Below are 19,479 nucleotides of genomic sequence, written 5' to 3'. Positions count from 1 at the left end.
AGGGAAAAATGCAGATATAGAGAAATGCTGCATTAATGTAGTTTTGGAATGATTTGGAAAAATCCAATTCGGAAAACACACAGAAACACAACAAAATCCTCCAACATCAAAGAAATGCATGAAGAATAACTTTCTTCACTTTAACACAGATCATATGTTGTAGTGCATTATAGGCAGATACCAGAAAAACAGGAAAAAATGATCAATATAATTTATTCCAGTTTGGCAGGCCAGATTAAATAGTTTAATAGGCAGCATATGGCCCCCGGGCTGCAGTTTGTCCAATGCTGTAATAAATACTATATAAGTATTGATTTAGGTATTTTTGAACACGAGACTGAATGGGAAACTGCTCCCTCTTGAAAGCAGCCCCCGGTGGTCTTTAAAGGAACTGCAACATTTAGGACATATGAGTTTACTTTGAATTCAGACAGAATAAAAAAGGGAGGGAGCTTTGGTTAAAACATACAAGAGATTGGTGAGTTTATTTACTACATGTTTACTTTTGTCGATGACACCTAAATAACACACGTTTTTTTGACATAATGTAGATCTTCAACTGTTCATGAGACGCGGAGAAAAGTGGCTTTTCACCAATAAACACCTGTTTATACTCATAAAGTGTTGCATAACAGCAATAAGATGCTTTTCTCCGCGAAAGAACCAGCTGATTCATGTCAGTTGCATAAGGAATGCTATGTAGTGTTGTATATCAATGCAAGGCGGCATTTCTCTACTTCAGAATCCGATGGCATAATTAGTGGAAAGACTGTATACACTGGAGCTAAAGCTTCTGCGTAAAAGGGGTAAAAAGTTCAGCAACAGTGAGAAAAAATGACATTCTGTGTTATTAATTTTAAAACGACTGGTTGGAGTTCTTAATTTATGACATAGTAAGTAATTCCAGGACATTTTCATACTTCGATTGCTGCTTCAGCACAACCTCAGACAGAGTTTCATGTGATTCTATGGCAAATACTGGATATTTGGAACTGCTGAGTAACATTGTTCAGCGAATAATGCAAGAATTGTTGCAGAAATGATCTGTTTGGGTTTTCACAAGACGATAAAAAATCAGGCAAACAGCCCAAAAGATGAACAGCCACCCATTCGTTTGGCAAGCCACTCAGACACAACAGTAAGAAAGGACAGAGCTGCTGATGCTTTACATGGTGACAAGAAAGACTTGCTGAAATGAAAAACAGCTGTCACAAAGAAACCATTGTTAAAATGCATGAAATGTAATATTTACTGTCTGTCATGATGCATCCTTGTTATTGTGAGAAATGTCTCGAAGAATAGTTGTCTGGATCCAAAGGAATAAGCTGCTTTTATTAGATTGTAAATCCTTTGGATCAGTTAATAGAATCCTGGCTCTGAAATCAGGTTCCTGAACTGGCTAATGGACTGCAAAAGCCCTGAAAATTTTAATCCTACAAAGCTATATGGATATCAAGATGGTCAAGCTTTTTTACAAGATAAATTAAACTCTTTATTTTTATAGCTGCTGGAATGATTTGTGAGATAATATAGTGTGTATTCTTTCACCTCCAAAGGTTGTAAAAAATTCTCTTTCTGCAGGTTTACTGCTCAAATATTGGTATGCTTCTTGGGGTGTCTAAGAACTGCTCTCCCACTTACGTCGTGCACAGTGATGCTGAAATGTAGCATTGATTTATTGATTGTTGCGGTCCTGGAGTTCCTACTCTTCAGTACTTTTGCTGTACTCAGTGTCACTGTCAGGGAGGGGGAAGTATGAAAGAAAAATGAACTCAAAACACTTTCTATCACTCTTTTCATGAAAATACACATTAAAAGGGATAGAAAAAGTGGGGTCTCTACTATAAACAATAAATGTGGTGTCTCCCATGAAGCTATGTGATTAGAGAAGATTTGGAAGAGAGAAAGCATTAAAATAACACCACATTAAAGGGGCCATACCATTATGTTCTTAGGCCATTCAGAGTAAATTATATCCATATATTTGGAACATTAAAACACAAATTATTTATGAAATATTAGTTATATTAGTGAGTTTTTCTCATTTTCTAGCAGTTTTTGCACAAGAGTCATACCTTTGAATTAATAATTTATTTATTTGTTGACCTATTTTTTTTGTCAAACCTTTTACCGTTCTTATGGAAATGCCCTCTGTGTGTACCTTTGATCACGTTTGTTATCTCGCCCCATTAAGACGTATCCTAACAATTACCTTTTCAGTTAAAATCCCAGCTTTTGATTCAGCAGCTTGTTGCTTCAGGATCAAAGCCACACTCTGAGAGTTTGCCTCCGGTCCAGTGGCACAGTTACCCTGACCGCATGATAGCTTTATCAAAGCCCATGCACATGCCTCAGCATGAGTCTACTCAAACCCTTTTAAGATGTTATCGGTTCCACCAAGGAACGGGCCAGCCACAATTCAGAAAATCTTCAATGCGATTTCTATAGAGGGATTTTTTTTTTTCATAAAGGTTTCGTCAATGTGTTTATGCACTCAACAAATGAACGCCTGGCAGTGTGGATTTTGCTTAGGGCCCTGAAAAAAAAAGACTTTCCTCATTAGGATTCTGAAGCGGTCACTGGGTAAGGCTTATATGAGAAGAACTGATGAGACAAAAAAAGAGTGGAACGTGAAAAAAAGATCAAAACATCACTTTACTCTCGTGTGGTGGTGGGTACTGGGAAGAGGAGGAAGAACGTCGGCCCCTGTAAGCCTGGACACACTAAAAGGAGCTGTCTGACTGGATTACTGATAGAGAGACGCCCGTGAGAATGATAGTGATGGTGAATGAACTAGCTAGCTAATGATGGGAAGTATTAGGGAATGCTGATAGCCGTGCAAGGGGGGCCTTGGCTGTGATTGGAAAGGATGGAGATTACAGAGACCCTCAAGCTTTTCTCTGCTTCCCTTTTCATTTCACTCCATCTCTCCCCTCCCGTTTATTTCCCTTTAGTTTTGCTGTTGTGATTGCGATAAGAAGGGAGATAAAAGACCCATGATCCTTCTATTTTCTGCTCCATTAGTTTAACTTGCTTCGTGCAGGATGTTGGTGCCAGTGGTCGAGTGGCTGCCCATACTTTAGCCTTCCTCATCTTTGCTCTTTTTTTTAGCCCTTTAATTTCAGCTGATGTTTTAATAATGTGGGTTTTAAGATCATTTCAGTCTTTTGATTTGTGACCTGATTAGAGTGAAAGTGGGGCATTAGCAGTTTTAAACAAGGCCTTTTTTGCAAATGTTAAATTCTGGATTCCTTCAGTTATTTTAAGTGGTATGTTCCAGCCTGACTGGATATGAGAACTGGACCGAATGGGTGTAGCTGTGTTCTCATTGATTATAAAATTGTGCAAATTGAATTTTTGATGATAAATCTACCTGATGGAAACACGACAATGTTGAAAAACCTTGCATTTATTTAAAAAAAAAAGTTTTTTGCGCTAGGAGGAAGTCTTTTGATAGATGATGATGAGCGCTAGTGCTGTGACAGAAATTTGAATGTAAATACTGTAAATCAAAGTATTGTTCACATCTGTCATCATGTTTTTGAATGACATATTGACTGAGTTGGTTTGTGTTTATTCACATAATTGTGTTTTTTCCAAATTTGTATAATTTCGATTTTTTTTGCACTTATGTGTAATATCAATGCAGCTTGTGACATGTTTTGCTTCTAGCTCCGGTGAAATGAACTTAGTTTAGTCACCACTTTTTTTATTTTTTTTTATTTTTATAGATGTCACCATGTTGGTGACATGTTCATCCCCAGTGAAATCTTAATGGACTGACTGGTCCGCAGCCACAAAAAGGTTGGCAAACATTTATTTACAGGACATAGTTTCTGCACAGCGGCTCAACCTAAAGTTAGCGGTACAACAAAAATGACGAGCAATATGGGAGCTATCTAACTATACAGTTTTGAGACAGATGTCAGCTCAGATGAGGAAAATAAGGACGTACATGGATCTATTTGTCTACAAGTGAATACATTGGATTAAATGATTGACTGGATTGAATATTTTCATCTGCTCCTGATTCATAACAGAACAGAGGAATACTCAGAAATGCAATTCTGAGCAATGGTAAGAACATTTTAAAAACACCAAAAATCTATTTTTTATCGAAGTGTCTTTAACAAACCCTGCTGGTCTCTTTAAGTCAACCATGAGCGGGTCATTCTGAAGCAATGTGAACGGATGACATTTAAAACATTGCCTTTAGTCATTGCTCTCTAATCCTCCTCGCTCGTTAACCTTGATTTTGTCCTCAAATAATCTCTATTTCTTATTTTTTATTTTCCCTCAGTCCGTCTGTGACTTGCTCTCTCAGATTGAATCCTTATTTTCACTCCTTCTCTGATTATGTTTCCTCTTCTTGTGTTTCTTCAAATGCACGGGTGAAAATGAAGCAAACTGAGCGAAGCAACGAGGTTGAACCTCTCTACTTTATCTGGTAATGAGCCTGCAAAGTTCACGGCCTAAACTTTACAGTCTCCATGGCGACTGAGGTGAAGCCGCTAGAACTGCTTTTGCCTAGAAGACTCGGACTTGAGTAAACAATGGCGAGGTAAATCCAGGGCTCAGTTTGACCGCTCAGAGCACACAGTCCTTAAGGATGGCGTGGGCTCTGGTTTTGTTTTCCCCATTTTGCCTTTTCAGTTTCTCTTATATGACTCATCACCCTATTTACTTTATCCTTTTTTTGTACTTTTAGTGTTTGCTAGAGTAAACTTTTAAAACCTCATGTTGCTCAGACTTTTCCATAAAGACGATTAATCATGAGGACTGATCTGTCCGTCTTAGTGCTGTAAAATGTGTCTTTCCTAAAGGAATTGCTGTTTTTCTGCTGCACCCTCGTCGTCTCTCTGCAGCTTGCCTTTATCTTCTTGGTGCCTCCTCTACAAAACCCACAGGCCACCTTCATTTATTGTTCCAGTTAATTATTAATGTTCTTAATTTTAGACGAGGGAACAAATTTGCTAAGTGTTTTATTTATGCCTTGGAGCTCTGCCACCTCCGTTGCTCCTTCAGTCTCAAGTCATTACTTGTTGGATAATTACATGCAGAGGCACCTGCCCACACGCTGAGCACAATTTCCTTGTACTGGCTAACTCCTCGCTACTGTGGCTTTACTGTATCAACTAAATATCAAACTTTTGTGTAAAAACGCAGATGTGACAACATGATCAAAGTCCTATCGCGCACATTTACTCTTGTCAGCTTTGACAGGAGTTTGACCAAACGAGTATGGATCATTGTTTCACTCATTTGTCTTTGTGCCGGACTGTGATGGATTGCTGACCTGTCCAAGTCTACACCCCTCTAGTCAGATGGCTGCAAGGCTCCAGTGATCCCGAACAGGATGTAGCAGGTGTGGAAAATGGATGCTCGGATGGATTTGGGACAGTTTGCTATCTAAAAAAAAAGAAGTCTGAAGTCAAAGTAGGTTATCTAAGTTCAATGTGCTCTTTGTTTAATTTGAGGAAGTTCATCAACACTGACATGCAAAAAGTAAATAAACACCTCAATTTCTTTATATATTTTAAACTAAGTGACTTAAACTCAGATAAATATGATAATATTGGTGTAAAAACTGCATTTCTGAGTATGTATTTAGTCAAATTTTGAATTAGGTGCAGATGAAAAAATGTAGTTTTAAAAAGAGCATATTTGTGACATCAAAAATACTCTGGGCGGGCTACAAGCTCCATGCTCCGCTTCATTCCGAAGCATCCAGCTCTTATTTTTTTCTTGTTTGAGCTGGAATCTGGATCCGAAATGTACGACTAGGGGTGTGAGAAGCTGTAAGCTAGCAGGAGTGTTAACAGATGGATCATGGGGAATGTTGGCAGGCTTACTCCACACCAACAATCCCACCAACAACTCAAAGGTGAATTTCTAATGAACTCCTGCTGCTTTTTTCAGAACTATTTCCTAGAAAAAGCATTTTGATTTTGGCTAAAAACAGCAAAATCATAATTAAAGACCACTTGGAACGCTTTGATAATGAGTAAATTTGAATTGTGATGCTTTATTTTCTTTATCTCTTTTCATTCCAGGTTTCCATTACATTAAACATTTGCAAAACGTAACCACGCAGCGCACACAAATTCCACAGCACGGTCAGAATCTCATAGACAGCATTTTGTTGTGCAGTCTGAGGCTGGTCTTCTTAGTCAGAGAAAAATTGCAGAAAATCTTCAAATTCCTTCTGCTACTGCTAAAAGAATTTTAGTACAATTCAAAAGCCAAGGAAAAAAAAAAGAATCAACACATTCTGGTCCTGGCCGAACTGCGCTCTCGGAAAGGAAGCTTTCCTGTTAGCATTGTGGACAACAAATTCTGTTCGAAGTTCTGATTCCAAAACTCATGAGTTCAATACCAAAACGACTTTCTACATTTAAAACTGCAGAAAGAATATCTACTACATAAAGAGAATTCAAAGGTGTCTATGTGCTGCATGTCTGTGTACAAAACTGCATGGATTAGGGGTAAAGAGGTCTTCCATTGACGGGTGAAAGGATTGCCGCTATTTGATGTTGTTCTCCACTTTAATCGTTACATATAGTTCACAAGCAAATAGATAAAGAGATTTCTCTTTTTCAGGCATTCATTGGTCATTCCTGTTCTATCATATCAATAAAAATGTTCCAAGTGGTTACACAAATGAAGACATCAATGTGTCATAGCAGACTGTGTTAAATATGTCATAGAAATTGTGATTGGCGGCATTTTAGATTGAAGATGTCCGACGCGTTGCTGAAGACAGCAATATGTAAGCTATGCTAAGAGGCTATTCCCATAGCGATGCTAACACAACAAACCTTCTATCACTCAAGGAAAGTCAACAAAAATGAACATATCAGATTATAAAAACAAGATATAAACTAAGCTGTGGAACAGGGCTGTAATAAGTATCCGAGTACTCTGTACTCGTAATCTGCTCCCGAAAATTCGAGTATGAATATTCGTGACGTCCAAATCGATCTTTGTAAGTATAGTAAATTATCATGTAAAAAAAAATATTGATTGCTCTGAAATATATAATAATGATGGATTTTAATTTATGAACTAAAACAAAGCTGAATGAACGGCGTTACTATTACCAGAAGTGATCAAATCTTCAAAATAAAGTGTCAGTGAAACTTCCTGTTTTCAAAGTAAAACTAGTAAGAGCTTTTTTTAATGACTGAAAAAGTACTTTATTGTTTTATATCATGATATATTGTTATTGTGCTATAAAATAATTTATATAATGATATAATTTTTTTCCATATCGCCCAGCACTAGCTCAGACTATGAACTAGTCTAATCTACAAGTGTTTTTATTTTTCTAAATAGCAAATGTCCGGGATGTATGAAAGCACCAAACGTATTCAGCATTTTTTCATTCATTAGGAGTCATGCTTTTTGAGTACTTTAGAGGTTTTCTTAATGCAATCAGTGAATAGCACTTTTCTGTTTGAACTGCAAACACAACCTTAAGGAAAATCACTACTCCTTCATCAATCCTTCATACAATCTCAATTTAGTCATTTATGTAAATAAGATTTTTCTTGTCAGTCTTGACAAACATTAAAAACATTTTTTTATGGGTTTCAGACTTTGTTACCAATTTGATTTAATAAAGTTGCACTGAAAACACCACTTGATAATTTAGTGAAGCCATATATATTGGCTAAATAAATGCTTTTTTTAGAAAAATCTGTAAATATTTGACAAAAAAATGTAACAACTGTGGTCAGATTATTTTTCCAATACCATGCAATCAAAGATGGTTGATGAATTAAAATATTTGGCATCAGATTTGACCCTTATCACTGCCCAGACAGCAAATACTCTGTCAAAATGCCACGTTTGTGTTCTCAATCATGCATCTCACATTTTGAGTGTCCACTGTTTTCCCAGAATGCCACAGGGGATGGCGAGTTAAGGTCGAGGGCAAGCTCACTGCAGATTCACAATAAGTGATAACTCTTTAACTTTTACTGCAATCCTCAGTACATCTAAGAGATGACAGGAGAGATTTGTGGAAAAAGTAGAAAAAAACTGTTAAAACACAGAAAAAAAAGGATTTTTGTTTGAATTTAATGTTACACATAGTTTTTAAAAGACAGGAGGGGCGAGGGCATATCAGGGGTTAATCCGCTGTGATCTTCTAACCCTCTCCACCTTTTACACGCCTCTTTACTTCTGCTCATCTTGTAACATCCAATGCAATCTCTTAGAAACTAATTCAACTTCTTAATGTGAGAAGTTAACTTGATAAACGGCCAACAATAATGCATCTGCGTCCTCCATTAGTCCCCTCTAAAACAGGCAGCCGTCTACTGCATCTCAAACAGATGAGGCTTTTAGCAGGTAAAACCAGGACACGCTGTGCTTCTGTTAGTTCATTGTTTCCAACTGAAATGCAGATTTTTCAGGAGCACAATCTAGAAAAACTAAGTGATTAAAAGTAGAAAATGTATTACTAAAGTTTTCTGTTTATCATCCAGATTTTGTCCCAGATTTGATCACAATATTATACTATGGGATATATACCAGCAAATGTGGAAGTAGGTACTTGCTTTTTCTTAAAACTAGCAACAAATAAAAATAATTAAAATCTTCACTTGTGAGGTTTCCTCATTTGACAACATTTTAGGACTTCATTGTTTCTTAACCGAACACTAAAAGATTTTCATGGAGACAACATTTTATATGTCAAAAAATAATAATAATAATAATAGCTGGATGCTGTTTTTAAGTAAACCAAAGAAATGGACAAGCATTTTTTTTTTTTTTTTGGTGTTAAAAACACCTTAAATGTCCATATGAAACCTACAAGTGGTGGAAAAAAATTCTGAAGTCAGACATAGGAAAGCTGCTTAAAGGAGCGTACATAAGGAGAACTTATTTATTTTAAATACTATGGACAGATGAGATGGAGTGATACAGAAATATTTCCCACAATCCTTTTCTTCCAATATTGATATAAAAACATTAGTCAGTAGTTCCCACATGGGTATTGATGTAGACCTGAATTATACACAGGTCAATAAATCATATTTGTGTCAAAATAATCTGAATAAGTTACTAAAGTTTAACAAACCTCAAAAATAGAGTAATAATCTGATCCAGGGCATTGGCACTTCCTGCTTGGGCTGTAGATGTGCACACACTACACCTCATTCTGGATAAAAGATATGTTTAAGCCATTACAAACCTGATCCCTAAAACTCTATAGGCTGATCTGAGCTTCAATTGTTTTCTCCTTCATAGTTTAATAACTTGTGATGACTTTCTGATCCATTGCTACACTTTGCTACAAGATTCTGATCTGGGGACTAATAAAGTTTTCACTCATGAATTCATGATGCAAGAGTTTAAAAGTTGAAAGAATGCTGCAACAGTTTCACCAACACAGTGAAAATAATGCAGCCTACAACTTGCATCACTGATTTTTTATGCTTTTGTAAAGATCTTTCCATCCTCCATGTAGCCCACTTATCGTCCCACATATCTCAGACCACCAAACGCACAGTAGGCATTTAAAAAAGATGCACACTTTGACACTTTCTTCCCCGCCTTCTTTCAGCAATTCCTGAGTTATGAGTTGTTGTTAAGAGATGAGGACAAAGTGCTGTCAACTGCTGCAGTCTGGATGAGATCAGCTTAGCTTTGCATTAAAGGCAACAGTAGAAGCTTGAAAGACACGAGGAGACAAAACACAAGTGGAGGTGGATCGCTGTGTGTCGGCGTGAAACGTCCCACAGAGTTTAAACTTCATGAGCCTCAGATTTGTGTAAATGTAAATTTGACTTTGTGTGTATTTAAAGACCCACTCTGATGAAAATATTTGTTTTACATGTTCTTATAGCATTTTTCTCAAGATGGAGGACATGTGTACAAGGTGTCTACAGATACATTGAAGTTCAATTTAAGACTTTTTAAGACCTTTTTAAAACCTTTCCAAACCAAATTTAAGACTGTATGTTTCAAGAAAATGAACAAATCTAATTTTGCAAACATACATACAAAATAAATAATCTAAGAACACGCTAAAATAATAAATCAGGAGGTTTTTTCTTGCCACATTTATTGAATTAGTAGTGAAGGAAACACAATTATTATTATTAGTTATTAGTTTGTAATGATAATTATTGTTATATACTTATTATTTAATAATTAGCTAAATTAAAATTTGTCATAAAAGTAAATAACTGTTTAAAAGTTTGTTGTGCACCAAAAACCATGAGTTATTTAAACTTCACAGACTTAGGTTGATAAGCTTTTTGTTTTAGTTTTTTGGCTCCAGTACCGACTCCACCAGGAAACCCGAGCGCTGCAAATGGTTTATTCTTCTGTCTGACTTTGCACAGGCACATTAAGAATCTGCAATAGGGATGGGTGTTGTTAAGATTTTAACAATGCTATTCCTCTTATCTAAAACTGCCTATCGATCTAGGATTCTTATCAAGGCCTTTCAGTGTGAAACAAGGAGGGAGAAGAATAATGAAAACCTTTTTTTAGAACACTGCCATACACACCTGTGTGTTACAATAGAGGTGCTAGACGTCTTACATGGAGGGTGAAACGCTGCACACCTCACGGCCTTTGAACAGGTTGCTGGTTTAACCAACCTTACAAGCCACGTTTTTGTTACACTTGAGAAAGAGAGCGGGGTCTGCATCTTCTTTGAAAAAGTACAAACACACTTTGGACCTTTGTGCTCACAGCCACGTGCGTCTGTTGTTGATGTCAGCGGAGAAATACACGTGTGGCTGAGTGAAACAGTCTTAGATCCATTAAAGTCTTTCTCATCTGGGGTTGTGAGGTAGCAGGGGAGAGTGTCAACAAAGAGATGATGGGAAATAAGTGGAGGCTTACTTCCCGCTCACTATTCGTAGGTGAATTTTGAAAATGGCACAGCTTTTTCGATTTTGGACCAAAAACATTATAATAATAATTAAAAGTTTACTTGGAACAATTTTAAGAACAGATCAAAATATGATTGGACTGGGATTTTAAAAATGAAGGGAGAGTTAGCAAGCTACAAATGAAATAACAGATGAGTAAATAAGCAAACATAGAAAAGAAATGTTACAAAGTAGCATGTGTAAAAAAATGTTTGATCGAAACTTTAGATTTGCAGAACTATTTGCCTCAAGTTCTTTCACATTGAGGGTGAGAACCTAAAGACAGAATGTGTTGCTCAACAGAAATGCCCTTGCTTTTGCATCACCTTTGAAGCCTTTTACCCGTCATTGTTTAAAGCTGGAGTAAAACCGCTCAGTCACTCTTCATTCAGAGCCCTAATGGATCATGAACGAGTCAGCGTTTAGAAAAACAACTCCTAACTGCCCACTGCTCTTATGTGGCATTAATCTTAGTTAAACCATGGTATTTCCTGACTAATGGAGAAATAGAACTATTGGCTTGAACTTGTAGGGAGTTTGCTGGAGCAGAACTTATGAGGAAAGAATTGAGAAAGAAAAAGGAAAAGTAATGGAAGAAATTGGAGCATTGAGGTGCCACTGGAGCGCTCACAGGCTTAAAACCCACTCCAATCATCTTTTGATCCACTGAAAAACTTTTCTGCTGGTCTTTTAATGATGATTATGCTGTTTTTTAGCAAAAAATTAGGACATAGTTTCTGCAGATTCACGGTAGTTCACCTGAAATGTTGCTGGTGGCCCACCCAGCATATTTTCAATGTTGCAAATAAGTTCTATTTCAAATGGGATTTTTCATCGTCTCCTGATTCCCAACAATTTGAACAAAGTCATACTCAGAAATGCCATTTTATTTCTTTATATATGTCCTCCATTGTCAAAATACAAATTCTAGAAGAACATACTGAAAAACACAAAAAAATATATTTTCATCAGAGTGGGTCTTTAAAGAGTATTTGCCACACACATTATATAAATATAAGAGTGACATTTGTCTATGTAATATCACCACTGCACACACACACTAGTGGGATGGAGAAGACAAATAACTGGGGATTGGCTCAACAGCAATAACAGCTGCTCATGTCTGGTCACCAGCATGTCATCCAGCAGACTGGAGCTCTGGAGACACAATGCACGAGTCTGCAAGCTCAAACCTTCATCGTGCACGGTAAAACATGGTAGTCTTACTGTGAATTTAACTCCAAAACACTTCGGCTATAAAAAGTTACACCATCACTTTTGTGGGGTAATTTTACCCAATATAATACACCCAATAAAAAGGATTTGTCACAAAAAATAGTTAAAAATATGACAACACACGATAAATTACAACTACATTTTTTGTCTGCTTCATATTTACTACGATTTGAATAAAGAAATACTCAGAAATGTTATTTTAAACTTAATTTTCTTTATATATGTCCTCCATCATGACAAAAGTGGTACAAGAGCATGCTAAAACTCCAGAAACACAATTTGAATTGGAACCTCTAACTAATCTGGGTTATCTATTACAGCATTTCATTTTTTGTTTGAGTTTTGACCCATTGAGACTATTGATAGGAATACACATCAAACCACGTCTGGTCCAAGCAGCTTAAAGCCAAAACATTATTGACATTTTTATATTTATAGCTGGAAATAGATTTAGGAGTCGAGAGGTTGAATCTCATAGTTAAATTGATATGTTTTTGCACAAAGTGTATATTCCCTGTTCTGATAGTACGACATTGTTTTTCTTAACTAAATGAATAATTAAAAAATGCTGAACAGTGGCACTCCTGCTGGTTTTATTGATATGAGAATTCCTAAAACCTCAACGTGCTGAGCTGTCTCCAGTTTTATGAACCGCTGTGACCCGCCGTCTGGCCCCTGAGTGCAGTTTGTGTCCTGTTGTGTTGTGTGTGTGCTGATCTGGGCGTGTCTTCAGATGGTCATCAGGGAGACAATGAGAGGATGCCTTGAATGGAAACGCCAATATATGCACACAAACCTGCGCCGCAGAGGCGCACTCACACAGAGATTAACGGGGTAAGCTGTGCTGCTCATCTGGGATAAATGCGGTCAGAGGGGGGGACAGCTGAGCAAACAGCTCCAGCAAGAGACGCAGAGCGGAGTCAAGAAGGGGAGAGAGGAGCAGGGATGACGGACTATTCATCCCGCTATAGTGTTGCAGAGCGGCTGCCACGCTGGATATGCATCAGCCCCGGACCTGGGAAAACGGGAACGGTTGGAGGTAATGGCTGACAGACTCTCAGTTCTTCCTGCAGATTGAGGAGGGCATTTTTAAAAAGCTTCTCTACACTCTCAAGGGCAGATATAGATGGCTGGGCAGTCTTTTTCTCTACATTTATAGGAACTTTTTTAGAAAATAATTCTAGTTGAGCAACTCACATTCTAGTTTAAGTCCTGCCATTAGGGGGAGTAATTTGTACAAATTTCAAAATAGTTTTAGCAAAAAGTGTGTTTAGTTTGTAGCATGATTGCAGAAGGTGTGACGGAGTGAGAGGAGTTGGATGACACTGACACATTATGCTGGCATGTGCAGCTTTGTTCAGTACACTAGGAATCCAGATGGCTGGATTGTTACAAACCAATGAGAGTCCTGTCATTCAGAAAACAGTGACAAGTCCCTGAAGTGCACTACTGCAGAAAAAAAACTGCAGTAGTTGCTAAAATAGCCACGAACCATTTTGAACTCTTGATTGATTTGCCTCTGAATGGACGTTTCTCCATGAAATTTTATTTTAGTGGTTCTCTAATTTGTTGCCAAAGAAAATGTGACATTTGAGGGTGGAAAAGGGCTGTAGTGACACTTTAATATCAAATAAGGGATTTTGCTCCTCAACTTTCCACACAGAAAACCAGCACTAATGCAAAAGGCTCAATTCAAATTAGGTTGCAATGAAACTGTGACGTTATAAAAAGCAGTATTATGTATGTAAGAATCGTTCTTTCTTGGGTATATTTTTTTCAATGACTTCTTTAGTCTACTTAGATGCTTTAAAGAGCGTATTCAATTAAAGTAGTGTTTTTATTGAATTTAATACTGATTGTTCTGATGGTGGAGGACACACATAAGGAAAATTCAGCTTAAAATTGCATTTCTTAGTATTTTTTTATTCAAATGGTTATGAATCAAGAACAGATGGGAAAAAATGCATTTTCAAAACATTGACTGGAATAATTTTTTAAATTATTTTTAATTGTTTTATTTTTTATATTAAAAAAATATACAAGCCTTCTGCTCCGCTCCATTCTGATGTGTTCAGTTGGAAACAAATAGATCCATACATGTCTTTGTTTCCCTCATTCGAGCTGGTATCTGGATCAAAACGACTGGAAAACTTTAGTGTTGTTGGCCACTTTTGTTGCACCGCGAAAAGGAAGTCCTCGATGGCAGCCAAAACTTTATGTCTCTCCCTCTCCATTTGATCAAATTTTTTTTTTTTTATTTCTTTCTTTTTAAACTTTGAATAAGACAGATTTTTGGTGACCCTAAAGGTGCTTTCATGCCAAACGCGATTCGTATGGCAGAGACGGCCAGTTTCAATGTTAAGCCAATGGTACAGGTGCGAATTGACGCCATCTGAAGCCCTGTGGCGCGATGGTTTGGCAGCAGAGGGGCGGGCAAATTTGTCACATGAATCACTTTCAGTTACGTTTTTTACCAGTATTACAGTTTTGAACCTTAAACAACAGATTTCTCTGTGAAAACCTACTCTACCCATTGACATGCCGTAACTCCTTGCGTGAATCAACTCATTTGCTGAGAAACAACTTCGCCACGATTTAAAGCGGCTTTTTACAGATATCCAACCCATTACTAATATGAAGTGCTATATACCGACACAAAACCACTTTTCTTCGTGACAAAATAAGTTGATTTATGTTGACCAAGGGTCGAAAAGTTACAGAAGTCGCAGGAATGTAAACACTAAAACTAGAGCTCTAGTGTAAACGAGTTTTATGATTTCATGACAGAGAATTGGGGCCAGTTTACAAACAATAAAGAGTAAAATTGCAACTTTAAATATTGTAAATTTACAAGAAAAACATCATAAATTTACGAAAAAATGTATGCTCATCAATGAATAAGACAATAATAATCTGTAAATCAAACAAAGAAGCTTCCAAACATTTGCAATGTTTATTGTTGAAATACAAGATGTTTTTTTTTTACTTTTTAGTTGGTCTGCTGCTGCACACGGCATTGACTTGCTGGACTGTAGGCTCACTTTGACTCTAATCTTGTAAATTCATGAGAATAAACTCGTAAATTTACGAGATTTTAAGTAGTAAATTTACTAGTAAAAAAAACTCCTAAATCCATCATAGTTTACAATTTTACTAATCTGAAACTTTTGCTTATATCAACAGAAAAAAACCCAACAATTGCATCCCTCCCCCTATTTTAAGCTAATCTTGGACATTTAACCGTTTAACCACATTCAAAATTTTACTAATGGAGGCTTTCCACTTCCAACTAGTGATGTCTGGGCGCCATCTTGTCTGCAGCCAGGACTCCCTCAATGTGAGAGGCTGTAAGCTAGTGGGAAAGCGCGTGAACTTATAGCTTAGTTATAGTTGACAGAAAGGAGGAATTATTTTAGTTAAAAAATCAGAATTGAAAGACTGCTGGGAACACTTTTACAATCAACCAAGTTGTTTGAGTGGGTCTATAAGAAATGCTATTTAAAACTCCTCTGTGACCCCTATACTATTATTCTACCAAACTGACATTTCTGGGACAAAAACAACACACACACACTATGCAGAATTACATGAAATAAGATAAATAAAGTTTTCAAAGAATCTCTGCTTGAAAAAGAATATGAGCATGGAAATGGAGTATTATGTTCTTTCAGTTTGTTTGTTGCGGTCTCAGCGGCTGTCAGCCTTTCATGTTTGAATAAGGTTTTACATCTACATGCAGTTTGGGTTGCAGTGGAGGGGGTTTGTAAGCAGCAAGTTTTCACAGTGTGTGAAGATGACAAAGAACATAAAAGCACTTCTTTTTATCAGACCAGGCATCAGAAAATGTGAGACAACCTTTTGATGTCACTTCTAGAAAGCTGACAGAAATATCCCATAAGTAGCGTACTTAACTGTTCACCAGTACGGCAAAGCAAATACTGTTTCTGTCCCCTTCAAAGGAACGGGTGCATATTCTATTCTTGTCTAAAGATTTGAAGTCTTAATTTGTCTCAGCCTTGACACTGAGTAATATGCCAGATGAGGATCGCAGCACAAAGGCGGCACACATTTGAATGTCCAGGACAGATGGTTTCCCCATTGGTGCAGATGAGCGGAAACTGGAGGTTGCAGATGGTTGTCCATACCTGTTTGCACGTGTCCATGTGCATTTTCTATTTGTCCTCTAGTAGGTGTGCATGCATGAATAATCAGTAACACTAAAGAAGCATGTGTCCTCCTCCTGTGATGAGAGCAATCATTTTGTCTTGCAGGGACACTTTGCCAGATTGGGGGAGCAGCTGATGGTTGTTATGGAACTCCCAGTGGTTCCCTGTCAGTGTCTTCACAGTCCAAGCCTAATGCACAACACTCCTGTCCCAGTCCCAAAGGGCTTTCCCAGTTAAATCAAATAAGCTCCCATGTCTGGATAATTAAGCTTTACCAAATTGTTAATTATCCAGCGCAGAAAGAGGTGTTAAAAGAAATGGCCGAGAAGAGAGACTTAAGGATGCTTAAGAGAATTTGGTTTTATTATGAAATTGTGTTCTACAGAAAAAACATATTTCTGGGAAATTTCTTGGAGAAGATTTATGGCATTTCATTTGTCATTTGTTTAACTGAACAGATATGTCTAACTTCAAGATCTATGTCAAAGTTCATCCATTGTAACTACCATGTATCTGCTTTGAAACCTAACTTCTGATTCATTTCCACTTTCCTTTTTTTTTAAATGAATTTAGAAATGTGCCTCTGGTCCTCAGCCTTCCTTCTGTTGCGCTGTCAGAAAATGACCCTGTCAGGCTATTTTAACAGACTTCACAGATTACATTTCCGCTGATTTGCTATTCTGGGAGTAAAAGTGTCTTTGCGGTAACGGCCGTCTGATGGGAAATGCTCCCAAAGTCTTGGGTCACAGTGACTTTTGGGTCCACACAGATGATGATATCCTACAAATCTCCCCATAAATGATTATAAGCGATGAAATCCTTTTGTCCTTTCTTCTAATTTTGAGTTGTTGCTTTGTGTGAAAAGAGGTCCACTTTCTCTAGCTGTATAAACTTTATTCACTGCACAGATGTGAGCGTTTGTCAAAAATCTTTTGTTTGAGTTTGTTTGCACTTATGTTGGTTCTACGTTTTTGTGTTTTCACCTCATCGCTCTGATGCATTTGGCGGTCAGGGTTTTCAGACCATGAACCATTTGTTCCAATGGGCTGCTACAGCCGTACCAGCTATACATGCATTATTCAGTAAATGATTGAGTGAGAAATACAGGATTCCTCTTCCTAAGTGTATTTCCATTTATGAGGGTTTCTGCCCATTTAGTCACAGTTAATGATCATCCAACTTACTTCCTAACTTTATAATATGAACGGGGTATTCTGGTTCACTTCGTCTTTGATGGTGTTGTTTAACATCAGCAACTGTTGTGGTAGAACTTAAAAGTCCCACTCCAATCGTTCTGCAGTAACAACATTCTTTGTTCATTTTCAAGTGAATCCTGGTGTGGTTCATAAGAGTGTGAATGCAAACAGACTTTACAGTTCAGAAGTAAATCATCCACATCATTCATCAGAAAAAAGAAATCACAAATTGGTTGAAAAATGTCTGGTTGATGAACATATTTATGTTAGGATATAAAGAGATTTTATGAAAATTTGAAAACTAGGGATATTTGATCGTTTTTGTTCTGTGCAGTAGCAAATGCTTATTTAAGCCTATCCCTTTATGAGCATTTGTCCATTAAGGAAAGTCCTGTTTCAATCCTTTTCTATTCTTTTGATTTTAGTATGTCTCTCTAAATGTTGTGATCCCTCCAGACTCTACATCACACTGAGGCGAGGAGAATTATACAGCATGGGGGACCAAGAATATAAATAAGGAAACTGGCGCTTAAGCCAATGTCTCTTTCTGTGCTTTTGCTCAAACATCCAGCAAAGTGATTTGCTCCTAATTTTCATGTGTGGCATCAAGCCTGAACTACTTGTTCAAGTTTCTGCCAGCCGAGGCCTCAGCTTGGAATCTAATGCTGCTAATTGCAGTCATTAGCTTGGCATTAGGAGAGCAGCTCAGATGTTGTTTAGACATGGACATTTATGGTGATACATTCGGTTGTATTGTGTATAATCATCCAATGCCGACTGGAGCACCATGAGTGCTGGCTGGTGTAAAGTGGGAGATGTTAATTAGTCCAGTGGATGGACCGTGTACCCTCCTGAGCATTGCCTTTGTGTGCTGCCCTTTTCTGTGTACAAAGCCAAGTCGAGGCTTATGTCTGTGAAATGTCAGTCTATATGTGTGTGTGTGTGAAGCCGTGATGAGTCAATACAGAGTGTGTGCATCCATATCTGCCTGAATACATGGGAATCATTTGTTAACATAAACATTCACTAGTTTGCGGCACCCACTTCTCCTGGCATTGAGACGTAAAAAGAAGAATGTGGCTTAATCGCACATTAACAGTCACTCCCACCTTCCCTTGCCCCCGCTTGCCCCATTTACATGCTGAAATGGCCCATCAATACCCAGCTGCCCGAGTGCCAGCCAAGCATTAGTAATGCTGTTCCTCAGGGATGAAGCAGGGCTGTCAGTCTGAGCCTTTCTGAGTCCCAGCAGTCGTTTCCTGCTACAGTATGCTGGTTTCTGATCTGTTCTATTGTCTGGCCGAGCTATAAGATTTTATTCATTAAATATTATAATATAAGTGTTCCACAGATACCTCCTACAAACACACAATCCAAAAATATGAATATCCCAGTTTTTTATTCATAGTTTTTGTTTAAATTTAGAAAAAAAGTAAAAATTTAAAGCTAATTACATTTCAGCATTTAATTTTTTTTCTAACAAAATTTTAAAAAGTTTAATAAATTAACAAAAGTAGGGACTCATATGCTAATTTTCTTAAAGCTGACTGAATTAGATTCCAGATTATTCAAATAAATATATTTATATTTGTTGGTGTCATGACAGCTTCATCCTCATAAGAAAGTTTGTATTTTGACAAGTTTTTTGCTTCAGTCAAGCTTCCCTGACAAAGGATCATTTAGAATGAAGTAATTATAGTTCTGCTAAGTTAAACTGAAATTTAGACACATTATTCTCCAGTTGGATACAAACTCCTAATTAAATATATTTGATATGTTTTTGTTGCAAAGCACAACTTTTAATATTATTTCTCAACTTTGTTTGTTTTCTTCTACAGCGTGTTTCTATTTGTATAATTTTGATACGACCAAATTTATTGAGAGCAAAATCTTCTGGGATCTTTATAAGTTTATTTATTTTTACATAAAAGTACAGACATTTCAGTGTGTTTTTTCTTTTAACGTTAACTGTATTCTAACTTGTAT

At 37.2% G+C, this 19,479-nt stretch overlaps 1 protein-coding gene across 3 annotated transcripts in view; it reads left to right on the top strand.

Moving 5' to 3' along the window:
• Nucleotides 1-19,479, top strand: part of kazna (kazrin, periplakin interacting protein a) — a 183,220-nt gene that overhangs the window by 67,375 nt on the left and 96,366 nt on the right. Inside the window, exon 1 of one of the 3 annotated variants that reach the window (XM_024292474.2) lies at nucleotides 12,850-13,170. The exons of the other annotated variants lie outside the window; for them this stretch is intronic. Within the exon in view, the coding sequence (XP_024148242.1) occupies nucleotides 12,993-13,170 (178 nt within the window). The 5' untranslated portion in view covers nucleotides 12,850-12,992. Of the gene's footprint in view, nucleotides 1-12,849; nucleotides 13,171-19,479 lie in introns of those variants that run through there. 3 annotated transcript variants of the gene reach the window in all.

Source organism: Oryzias melastigma, linkage group LG7, assembly GCF_002922805.2.
Source record: "Oryzias melastigma strain HK-1 linkage group LG7, ASM292280v2, whole genome shotgun sequence".
In the NCBI taxonomy this organism is placed as follows: domain Eukaryota; kingdom Metazoa; phylum Chordata; class Actinopteri; order Beloniformes; family Adrianichthyidae; genus Oryzias; species Oryzias melastigma.
This window is presented reverse-complemented; position numbering and strand designations above follow the sequence as displayed.